This window comes from Equus quagga, chromosome 1, assembly GCF_021613505.1.
Source record: "Equus quagga isolate Etosha38 chromosome 1, UCLA_HA_Equagga_1.0, whole genome shotgun sequence".
NCBI lineage: Eukaryota > Metazoa > Chordata > Mammalia > Perissodactyla > Equidae > Equus > Equus quagga.
In genome coordinates, this window is record NC_060267.1 from 15919770 (window position 1) to 15931864 (window position 12095).

Here is a 12095-nt window from a genome sequence, read left to right on the forward strand (position 1 = left end):
AGACTGGGGTGCCCTCTTCTGCACCAATCAGAGCATCTCTGCTTTTATCTCTTTTACAAATGGGGCTGCGCATATGATTTTGATGACAAGAACAGCTTTGTTGCCAAAGCATGTTGGGTAGCCCCCCTGCATGCACAGGCCCGGGGTGGGGGACCAGGAGGGGCTGCTCTCCACCCCTGGGAAACCGAGGACCCTGTGCACAGACCCCTCCCCTGCCCTGTAACTAGGAGTCCCCAACCTCTCACTGCCCTCCTGGCCCCTTCCGATAATGCTGACTGGCCCTTTTCTGCAGAATCTCTGATCCCCACCTTGGCTCTGGCTCCCCAAAGAGTGACTCAGGCCCTGTGGGGCGGCCGAAGCCAGGTGACCAACTGAAACGGGTGGGGTGCTTTCCCACAGCACACACCGGGTTTGGGGCTGAGAGAGAGCTGGGTTCAGGATCCCCATAATCCCGGGCTGAACGCGAGGGCTCACCTCCTTCCCCTCCAGGACAGCCCGGAGGCAGCACGCCCTCCTGGCCCTGCTCCATGCCCTGTCAGCCGCTCAGCTTTCTCTGACAAGGTTGGGACAGCAGCCAGAGGAGCGAGGGTCACAGAGGACAGTAGCGGGAGCTAGGGCGGTGGGGTGGGGACCGGCTTTGAGCTCTTGCCTCCAGGTCGAGTGCCCTTGTCTGATCCCTCACCTCCAGCCCAGGTAGGCAGGAGGCATCTTCCCATCTTCAGGGGGAGAGACTCTCCTCTTTGCCCCCCACTTGAGGGTGAACGCTCTCTTGCATGAGAAGCTGTTCCTTATGTCTCCCGTCAGTTCCTCATGCTACAGCTGGAGGATTTGCTAAGCTTCTAGCAATTCTGACTTAATGAGGCCACAGGATACAGCTCTAGTCTAGAACTTTCTTCCTGTTTGGTTTGAGTTTATTATAGGGTTTGCAATTAAGTTAATTTGGACTTAATTAATTGGAGGATGCAGAATTGGCCCCTTAGGACAGTGTCATCCCTTACTGGGTACTTTTAAGGGCAGGGCCGAATAAACCAAACAACCAATCATGTGACAAGAGCAAGGACAGAGGAGCTGAGACGCCTCTGCAGAAAACGCAGCATGCTGGCTGAGCCCCCGCTGCTGCTCTGCTGGACCGTAAGCCACGGGTTCGTATAAGCTGCCGTGTATTTCTTTTTCTGCGGGTATTATGCAGGGCACAATCACTGATATAAAGCGCTGTGGTGTAGAATTTAAGGTCACGGTCTTTGAAGTCAGACAGAGAGGACTGGCCTCCCACCTCCACCACTTCCTAGCTGTGTGGTCTCAGGTAAGTTACATAACCTCTCTGAGCCTCACTGTCTGCAGCTCTAAACTGAGCACAGCAGCGCCTCTTTTGCAGGGTTGTTGTGAAGAATGGGCCCGTCATAAGACAAGCACCCGGTGTCCAGCACACAACGGCGGCTCTAAACGAGAGTCCTTTCTACCTGCAAAGGCCTACAGCCTTTCCGTCTTCTTACTTGCTGTCTTGGGGATGGTGTACGCCTCAATTGAGAGTTAACTTCGCAACAAGTAGCTCATCCGTGGCTCCATGGTTTGGGCGCCCCACAGGCACAAAAGAAGACTGATTGTATATTAAACACTATTCCTCCCCAAATCCCTTCCACTCCTGCTTGCCTTTTGTTTTGGACACTGGACACAAGTGGACACAACTCCAGGTACAACACGCCACATCATTTTCTCCTAGTGCTCAAGTGTCACAGCCACAGACCATAAGACACCATGACACGTCGTGAGGCACCTGGGGGCTCTGCAGACGCGACCCCTCCTCCCAGCCCACGGAGTCCTCGGCCCACCCCAGGGCAGCCAGAGAACAGAGGGTGACTGAGAGGTGCAGGTGGCGTAGCAGGGGTGGAGCTCCGGGGGTCGCTCAGGCTGCATCCTGGCGACCCTCCCACCTCCTCTCGCAGGAGGAAACCAGACGCCCAGACCTCAGCTCCCCAGGGCGGGCCCAGGCCTCCTCTGCTCCTGCCCCTGCAGCCCAGAGACCTGGAGTAGCCTTCCTCCCCAGCCGGCCAAGCCTGGGGTCAGGGTGGAAGTCGGTAGGGGGGGATGCTGGTGGCCTCAGAGCCCGCTTGACCTGCCCAGCCCGTTCACTCAGGTTTGCTCAGGTGCCCAGTACGGGATCGGCTGCTGCACGACTTAGGCAAACCGACTTGTTACTTCTCTGGAGAGGCCAGAGAGCGCACAGCCTTTGGGACCAGACTGACGTGGGTTCGAGTCCCGGCTCCACCACGTGCTCCTGTGTGATCCTGGGGCTACTTGCCCTCCCAGAGCTATCAAGTCATCGTTTGTAAGCACGGCTGTGATGCCGACTCAGAGAGCATTTAGGGAGAGGAATTGATAGCACATATAGAAAGCATCCAGCACAGTGCCTGCACACAGTGGGCACTCAATAAAGACCCACTGAAGGGATGAGTGAAGGGGATGGAGGAGACGGTCCCGGCTCTAGAATGCTCCCTCACTACCGGTGGAGGGACCACCCCTCGGGCTTCCTCCCATGGACGTTTGATGGAGCCCGGAGCCTCCGGTCCTCGCTGCCACGGCTCCTCCGCCCCCTCTCCATCTTCTTAGAGGCCACCTGGGCAGGGGCAGGGAGAGATCAGCAGAGCCAGGATGGGCGGGATGGGGAGAGGGTTGTAGGTTAGAGGAGAGGAAGAGGAGGCAGGGAGAGGGGATGAGGGTGGAGGTGGGGAGAGGAGGAGCTGGCAGAGGCGAGGGCTCCCAGCCAGCCCAGCCTTCCCTGCAGGCCCTGGGTCCCTCTTCTCATCCCCCGGGCCCTGCTCTCTCTCTTTGCGTGGAGGGAGCCCTTCGTTTTGGCCGTGATCAGCTTTCGCTCGGTCAGGGGCAGCTCAGGCCTGCAAGAGTTACCCGGGCCCTGATTGCTGCTGTTCCCGGATCTGAAATAGCGGGCTCACGAGGGATTAAGAACAGGGAGCTGCAGATTTGTCTCATTTCTCCTCATCTCAATGGCAAACCCAGGCAGGAAAAGAATGAATGCCTGCCGACCTACTATGTGTTAGGCACCGTAGGCCTGTCGTCTCATTACCTATGAGGCAGGTGTCCCATTTTATAGACGAGAGGATGGGTTGAATGGGTTCAGAGAGGTTAGGTGACCTGCCCAAGACTGCACAGCTCCTTAGTGGCAACAGGTGAGATCTGAACATAGATCACTCAGTGGGGAAGAACTCAAGTTAGGGCTTAAAAGTAGGAGTTTGTATTCGAAAACATTGGTCTGAGAGGGGGCTTATAGGTTTCACCATTCTACCAAAGGGGTCCCCAGCACCAATCAAGATACAGATTCCTGCCCCTGAGTGCCGGGATGGTTATGGGAAGACAGAACGCGCTCTGTCCTGTGGATCCGAGCAAACAGCTGTCAGCAGGTGGGGCAGTGGGGTGCACAGCGAGGGCCCCCGGAGATCGCTGACCTGGAATCCTGCAGACCCAGTGCTGAGCAGAGGCGGGGGAAGGAGCATGCGCTCTGCGGGCCGGGGCTGGGGCTGGGGTTGTGCTATGGCAGGTGTTTCCTCCCCGGCACCTCTGTCTCCTCCGTCCCCAGCTCCTCGCTGGGCACATGGCAGGTTCTCTTGACTGTGTGTCAAGGCGGGGGGAGTCTTGCTCTGGGTTTGGAAGGCTATACGGCTGTAGCACGGACAACCCCTTTCATTGTGTACATGGGGCCAAGTGCACACGGAAGAATAGCAACAGTGACGGCGACAGCCGTATGTGCAGTTTCTGACAGTTTACAAAGCACTTTGTTAATCGTGACCTCACTGCCCCTGACAGGAGGAGAAGGTAAATATTTGTATTATTTCCAATTTACGGGTGAAGCGACTGAGCCTCGGAGAGTGCCAGACTCCAGGTCTGCAGAGCTGTCGGGGCAGGCGGTGCGCCTGAGCCCAGGCCCTCAGCTTCCAAACGCTGTGCAGCGAGAGGTCGCCTTGTCTGGAGCAGGGAGACCGCTGGGAGGCTGTGAGATGGGAGTGCTGCGGGCGGGGGCCTGCAGGGCTGGGCAGGGCAGGAGCCCACGATTCAGGAGGCCCTGGGGCGCTGGTTCAGGTTCTCCTGGAGCCAAGTGTGCTGGGATCCAGTAACGTGTGCCCTCCGAATGACTTCTGTAGGTGTGTTTAGTGACATGCTTAGCAGGTCCGAGAAGGATGGGCCGGTGCCAAAGGCCAAGCCCAGGGATGTTTCGGATTTTTCCCTTTATGCCCCTGCAACCAAGCCCTGCTGCTCCAGCACATATAAGAGACCCGGGCCGGGGTTGCGGCACTCACCGGCCTGGCCTCTCTCTCGCTTCTCTGACAACTCCGAGCTCACTCTCCTCTCTCCAGCCATGATCGCCAGACAGCAGTGTGTCCGAGGCGGCTCCCGGGGCTTTAGCTGTGGCTCGGCCGTCGTAGGTGGAGGCAAGAGGGCAGCTTTCAGCTCGGTCTCCGTGTCTGGGGGCGCGGGCCGCTGCTCCTCCGGGGGCTTCGGCAGCAGGAGCCTCTACAACCTCGGTGGGAACAAGAGCATCTCCATCAGCGTGGCCGGGGCCCGGCAAGGCGCAGGCTTTGGGGGTGCGGCAGGTTTTGGGGCTGGTGGCTTTGGTGCTGGTTTCGGTGCCGGCAGCTATGGCGGTGGTTTTGGGAGCTCCTTCAATGCACGAGGTGGTGCTGGCTTCCCCGTCTGCCCTGCCGGGGGGATTCAGGAAGTCACCATCAATCAGAGTCTGCTGACCCCTCTCCATGTGGAGATTGACCCTGAGATCCAGAAGGTCCGGACGGAGGAGCGGGAGCAGATCAAGATCCTCAACAACAAGTTCGCCTCCTTCATCGACAAGGTGAGCTGTCCCTTGGCCAGACAAGGTGGTAGAAGCCAGGGTTCCTGCACCCCAGGATCTCAGACCTGCACCTGCCACGGGCATTGGGAAAACCTCTGAATTTCTCTGGGCCCCTGTTTGTCCAGCTGTTAAAGGAGCATCATTACTCTGAGTCTTTCTCTTCTGTCCCATGGCTGGTGGGCAGATAGCTCAAAGCAGTGACTGTTTGGGTTTCCTAGATGTGCTGTGTGTTACTGGGGAAATCACTCAACTTTTCTGGTCCAGTCACCTCAGTTATCAAGTGGGTTCATTTTTTCCCTGCCTTTTCTCAGATTTTGGTTTTGGAAGTTACGCAGTTAATAATTAAGAAATTAGCAAATAATTAATTACAGTTAATGTAATCATTTAACTATTGGCACTTCTGTTGTTGGAGCAGAAGGAAACCAGGCTGGTTTCCCAAAAAGGGACAGCCTCTAAAGGCAGATTCTAGGTGCCAACAGGACCTGGAAAGGTCGTCGCTTCATCCTCCTGACTCTGGGCGAAATTGCTCATTTCTCTGGGTCTGTCTGAAGAGAGGAGAGGGTGGGGCTCTCCTTTTCTTTTGTATTCCGACGCCCTTTCCATGCGAAGTCTAGAGATTCAAGTCCTTTTAGCTGAGTGACAGCCAAGGATAATGGGTGATGGCAAGCAGATCAGACCCAGAGAGCTGACTCAGCCAAAGATTAACGCCTGAACGGGTGGGAGGAGCACACTCGGTCAAGGATGCCTGGCTCTCTGTGCATCAAAGTCTCAGTTATCTAGACGTGTGGGGCAAGAACGAGCAGTCTTGGAGTAGACTGAGTGGGAATACTTGCTCTTCTCGCTAGTTTGGATAAACCCATAATAGCTTCAAGAGGCTTTACTGCGACTCTCGGACACACAGCTATAAAAGCAGGACAAAGTTTCGGTGCTTCTTTCTCTCATCTCCCCTTTTGGATTCAGACTGTGATCAGTCACCCTTACCTGCTTTCCTTTCGATTCGGAAGCACAGAAAGTGGAGATGTCACGCTGAGCTGCTCCCTGGGTTCACCCGGCTCCATCTTTCACGGAGAGAGGGGAAGGGCAGGGGAGTCCCCTTGCATGACTGAGTCTGGCTGAGCCTCAGAGTCTGTCTGGGGCCTTGATCTAAAATAGTTATGCTCAGTTGCATACAGGTTCCCAGGAACACTCCAGGTCCGTTTATAAGTAAGTTTATTTAGAAAATCTTCAGTGAATTTACCATTCCTTTGCCTTGGGTCAGGACCGCTTTGAATGCAAGCCCTCAGACTGTGGTTGTAGTTCTAAATTTTAGTCTATTTTACAGTTTCGTAGAAGTTCAGTGTTCTCAGCAACTCACCCCAGGACCTGGGGATCCCTGTGGGGGAAGTTTTCTTGTGCAGATCAGGCCCTGCTGCTCTGGCTGAGCTCTGTTCTCCACGGCCCACACGGCCCATTGCTGCCCCGGCTCACGAGTGGGGCCACGGTGTTGACTCTAGTGGATGGTGCCTGGTTGTGGCCTGGTGGCCTGCTCAGTGGCTCTTGGGCCGCCTGGTTGGCTTGGATTGACTGGGCTGGTGTTGGCCCTGGTCAGCCCTCCTGCTGCAGCTCCGGGCCCTCATCGGTTGGTCGGTGCCTTTTTAACACACAGGTGCGGTTCTTAGAACAACAGAACAAGGTCCTGGAGACCAAGTGGAAACTCCTCCAGCAGCAGACGACCACCACGTCCAGCAAAAACCTGGAGCCCTTCTTCGAGGCCTACCTCAGTGCCCTGAGGAAGCAGGTGGACACGTTGGCCAATGACAAAGGACGCCTGCAGTCTGAGCTGAAGACCATGCAGGACAGCGTGGAGGACTTTAAGACCAGGTGCTGGGGGAGGGAGGGAGGACGCCATCCCACAAATCTGCCCCGCCGTGTGCGGGGGTCCTTGGGCTCCTCTCTACTCATTCAGAATCCCAGACTCTGAAGATATCCCAAGGCGGTCAGGATGGTCCTCTAGTCTGTTCCCCTGCGTCTGCATGGTCACATTTTAGTGGGGTGAGGTCGAGTAATCCTAAGATGCCCCAAACATAAAATGAGCGATACATGTAGGAAGCTGGGCTTGCCATCTACCAACCAGATTAGAAACCAAACAGATGAAAAGTAGTACAGCATGGTCAGAAGAATCCAGGTTGTAGAACCAGGTGGACCGGGTTTGAATACTGATTCCTCCACTTACTAGCTATGTGATCTTGGGTTAGTTGCTTAACCTCTCTGAATCTCAGTTTTCTTCATCTTTAAAATGGGGATAATAGTCACATCTTATAGGTCGTGAGAATTAAATGAAGTTAAATGAGGTGGAGAAGGCACGTAGCACAGTGCTGGACGTATAAGGAACGTTCGATCCATGGTAGCTCTTATAATGCTCACTATGGGATGGAGCTGAGAAAATACCAACCCTCTCCCTCAGTTCACTCCCACACAAAACAGAGAGAGCTGGAGCGTTGGCAACACTCCTGAGAACTGAACCCACCAAATGGCCCAAGGACAGCCCTTCTACAAAATAAAATCAACCAGATCATTGCTGGTTCCTCTCCTCATATCTCATCTCCTGAAAATAGTCTTTTTAGGGTTTTGTTTCCACTTCTCTGGATAAACCAGAGTCTAGACTGGTATCTCATACAGGGTAATTATTCAATAAACGCAGGTTGAATGAGTATCTGCACGAACATGGGGAAATGCAGCCAAGTAGTGGATATTTCCCAATGGTTCCATGTTTGAAAACCAGCAGCGGAGAGCTGAGAAACACTACTCACTGTGGGGCTTCGTCTCTTCCTTCCCATCCCCACCCCCAGGTACGAAGAGGAGATCAACAAGCGCACAGCTGCCGAGAATGACTTTGTGGTCCTCAAGAAGGTGAGAGAGGAAGGGGGCAGTGCTGTGAGGGGCCCCTGCCCTCGGGGGCGGTCTTTGACTTGAATCATGGGTTCGTCTGTCTCTGCCTCATCTCTACCCCATGTGGTACCATCCAGATCTAACTGAACCAGGGCCTAAGGAATTAAGGTTGGGATAAAAGCCCATTTGGATAATTAACTTCCATGTCTGCAGGGGGCTTTAGGGGCAGAATGTGTCAAATGATGTCTCTCTCCACCTCGTCTGGTGAAGAGAAGCCTTTCTAGATGCTGCTGAGAACCCCTTTGCGTGTCCTTTAACCCCCTGCCCCCTGTTGGAGTTCCTGACCCTTGTCTCCTACCTTCCCTCCTCGTCTGCAGGACGTGGACGCCGCCTACATGAACAAGGTGGAGCTGGAGGCCAAGGTGGACGCCCTGAATGACGAGATCAACTTCCTGAGGGCCCTCTACGCTGCGGTGAGGACACCACCCCCCTCCACTCAGGGAACGGAATCCTTTACCTGTGAGGCTGCTGCTTGGAGTCCACAGTTCTTTGAAAGGACCCTTACTTCAGGGCAGTGGGCTCTCTGCAAGGTCAGGGAGAGGAAGGGTTGAAGTGAGAGACTCAACTGAGGAGTTCTCAAAACCAGGTGCTGTCTTAGAGGAGGCGATTAGATCTAAAGATTGCATGCGATGGAATTTATTGCCACCTAGCATTTCTCTAGAGACATGGATCCATTGGGTTTCCTTCCACTTATCATACTGAGTGCCCACTGGCGTGGCATGGCATAGAGCTTCCAGGGAGCAGTAATTCCTCATGCTCCTACATAAAATTGCTTTTATGTCTTGAGATGTCACCAACCACTTGATTTTGACATAGAAATTTACCCTTCCTCTCCTCTCTGCTCTACACATTGGGAATGCCAACTCTGCCTCCATCTGAGCCTGTGGCATGGCCATTTCCATGATGGTGGCAGACTCCTGGTGTCACAGATGAGGAAAGGCTCTCCAGGAAGCCTGATGTGAGACATTTTCTGCACAGGAGCTGTCCCAAATGCAGAGCCATGTCAGCGACACATCCGTGGTCCTGTCCATGGACAACAACCGGGACCTGGACCTGGACAGCATCATTGCTGAGGTCCGTGCCCAGTACGAGGAGATCGCCCAGAGAAGCAAGGCGGAGGCCGAGGCCCTGTACCAGATCAAAGTGGGTGCTGGGGATCTCTCAGGAGGTGGGAGTGGCTTCCAGGGCTCTGCTTTTGATGTCCGTGGGCAGGAGATCATCAGCTCCAGCCCAAGAAAAGTCAGGATGAACTGATTCTTCCAGGCTTCACTGATCCTAGTCTGATTTGAGATTCTGTGACATTTGGTGCTATCCCTGCCACCTGTGGCTATTCTTGCTGAGTTCACTTGAAAATGGACCCCAACCCAAACACCCCTGACCCCTGGTCGCCTGTGTCTCCCGGGTATTAGGTCCAGCAGCTCCAGACCTCAGTTGACCTACATGGTGACAACCTCAAGAACACCAAGAATGAGATTTCAGAGCTCAACAGGTTGATTCAGAGGCTGCGGGCCGAGATCGAGAATGTCAAGAAGCAGGTAGATGTCACCTCCTTCCAGCCACAGTCCAGGGCCGGGGGCCTAAGGCAGACGTCTCCTTAGCAGACAAGCAGATAAGGCATCAGGCTAGAAGATCCTGAGCTTGTCTGCAGGGGATTTGTACTCCTCTACATAAGCCACAGCCAGGTCTTTCCAGCAATATCCTAGCTGACATGACATGACATCGTAGTAATTAGGTTTCTTGGCTCGTTTTCATTTGTTTTTCTCATCTTCATCTAATCAGTCTGGTGGGGGCATTGGTGGACTCTGGCTGGAGTGAACGAAATGCATAAGAGTCAGGGAAGGTGGGGAGAAGGACAGACAGAATCCTGACATCTTAACCGAAGCAAAGCTGCTACAAGAGAGGGGGCAGTTGTAGAGGTCCTGATAGCAGGACACTGATGCTGCTTGTCCCACGCTCTTGTCTACAGTGCCAGACTCTGCAGGCATCTGTGGCTGATGCAGAGCAGCGTGGGGAGCTGGCCCTAAAAGATGCCCACAGCAAGCGCACAGAGCTGGAGGCCGCCCTGCAGAAGGCCAAGGAGGAGCTGGCCCGGATGCTGCGCGAGTACCAGGATCTCTTGAGCGTGAAGCTGGCCCTGGACATCGAGATTGCTACCTACCGCAAGCTGCTGGAGGGCGAGGAGTGCCGGTGAGGGGGAGAGGCAGGGTAGGAGCATGAGGAACGGAGAGGTGCAGGGCCCTGGCAGGACCAGGGTACCTCTGCTGGCCACCTGCCTCAGAGCTGCGCTGGTACATTATGAACCAGAACAGTGTTAGACAACAGGTTTACACGCAGGCCTTAAATTTGGCTGCTTAAAGATGGGCAAGGTATTGACGCTTGCTTATTGAACGAGATGTGGTTCTGGGCTTGCTGTGGCTCATGGCTCTTTCTGTCCCCCACAGAATGTCTGGAGAATGCCAGAGTGCCGTGAGCATCTGTGAGTACCTTCTGCCCCTGCCGTGGCCGTTCGTTCATTCTGGTTTGGGCTGAGACTCCTGGTGGCCAGCACTGTTGGAGTAACCGTGTCCTTTGCCTTGTTCTCACAGCCGTGGTCAGTGGTGCCACCAGTGCAGGAGGCATAGGTGGAGGATTCGGAGCTAGCGCCGGGTTTGGCCTGGGCAGTGGTTTGGGCTCTGGCTCTGGCTCTGGAAGTGGCTTTGGGTTCGGTGTCGGTGGCAGTTCCAGCAGCAAGACCATCTCCAGCACCACCTTGACCAAGAGATCCCACCGATAGAGAAGACGAGGGTCCTGCAGCCCCTGAGCCCAGCCGGGCCCAGCCCTGGTGTCTCTGTGCTTCCTTCCCCCTGCCTCCACCCTCTTTTTCTGGGGCTTCTCTTAGCAGTGTCACCTCAGTGCCGGGGTGTGGACTCTGCCCTCTTGGAGTTTGGTAGCTTCTTCTCGATTTGGGCTTGGTGACTCCCCTGGAATGGGAGGGGTGTCAGCTGACTCTTCACTCCACGGGCAGAGGAGAACACAACCAGGAGCTTCATCTCCAGAATTATCATGGTCACAAATGTCCCCTCCCAGCCCAATGCTGTCTCCTACTAGATCCTGGATCTCCCTCTACATCAGGACCAAACTCCTCCATCACTTGGCAGCAACTGGCCCTGCAAGGTCAGGACAAGAGCCACTCAGAGTCCCACCAACTCTTCTCCTTCCCTCTGTCTACCTCTGGGTGCATCTTCAATAAAGCGCTTTTGTCATTCACTCTGAGCAATTGTCCTAGTTCTCTGGGGAGAAGTCTCCAGAATTCGGGTGAAGGTGGAGGAGCTGGGGTCTGAGGGATTTGCCTGTACAGATCAGGGTCATCAGCTAATTTCTCAAGTGTCTAAGTTGCCCAGATTATTGAGGGACGAGTGCAGTGTGTGGAGCCTGAAGGCTGCCTGCAGAACAGGTGCACAGACTCAAAACACCCAACAATTATTCAAAGACGCCCGTCATAGGCAAAGGCGGGTGGGGGTCGGGGGGGGCATGGGTATCTCAGTGCTGGGCCTGCAGTTGTTATCGAAACCAAAGTGGGTTCGCCTCCTGGCGAGTTAAATCAGACTCTCCACCGGAAGTAGTTATCTCACAAAGTAAAGTATATTTGCGGCAAGTAGGAGACCATGTGGAATCATTTCCAGAGTCATGGCGTCCCTGAACAAAGGCAAGCAGGGATGTTTATTTCAGATGGGGAATGAATATTCAAAAGGGAGAGGTGGGTATTCGCTTGTGCAGGCTCAGATGGAAAACGTGCTTCCACATACACTGCAGGTTATGGGAAAGAGGCCTAAGCTCCTCCTGGAGAGATCTTAGCGTTAAAAATAAGGCACAGGTCCTAGAGCGCAGCTCGCGTGGTGGGGCTTGGTCTGGTTCAGGGAGGTTGGTGAGTGCGTCTCCTTAACATAACAAAAGGAAAAAGCAATTTGGAAAAACAGTGAAATGCTTCCAAACCCACCCTTGAGTTCTTTGGGGCAACTAGTTGGTGACACAGTGAACCTGGAGGGAAGGCGTCCAAGTCGGGAGGTGTGGGGTGCAGGGCAGGTGCGAGGACAGGCAGTCAAGGGGTCTCCCCAGAATACAGAGCGAGAGGTTACGGAGCTTGTGGAGAGTTTATACTCGGTGTCTCACAAGGCCTCCCTGTTTGCATCGAACTCCATGCATGGGGCTCAGTCCCACCGGACCAGCCAGCCTTCAGGAACTTGTTCGTGGAACCAACCGGGTCACGATCATTGGATGGAGGAGTGAAAGCACATCCTTCTCATGGAACTTTCATGCCGTGCTCCCTTCC

The 12095-nt window shown here is 54.6% G+C and overlaps 1 protein-coding gene across 1 annotated transcript; it reads left to right on the plus strand.

Annotated features, from left to right (window-relative positions):
• Positions 1–4064: 4064 nt before the first annotated feature.
• On the plus strand, positions 4065–11007 carry KRT4 (keratin 4). The gene is made up of 9 exons (XM_046676061.1): positions 4065–4858; positions 6504–6718; positions 7687–7747; positions 8104–8199; positions 8765–8929; positions 9196–9321; positions 9753–9973; positions 10228–10262; positions 10372–11007. Exons 1-9 carry the CDS (start codon positions 4142–4144, stop codon positions 10557–10559), a joined length of 1824 nt encoding a protein of 607 aa, XP_046532017.1. The 5' UTR covers positions 4065–4141; the 3' UTR covers positions 10560–11007.
• Positions 11008–12095: the final 1088 nt, after the last annotated feature.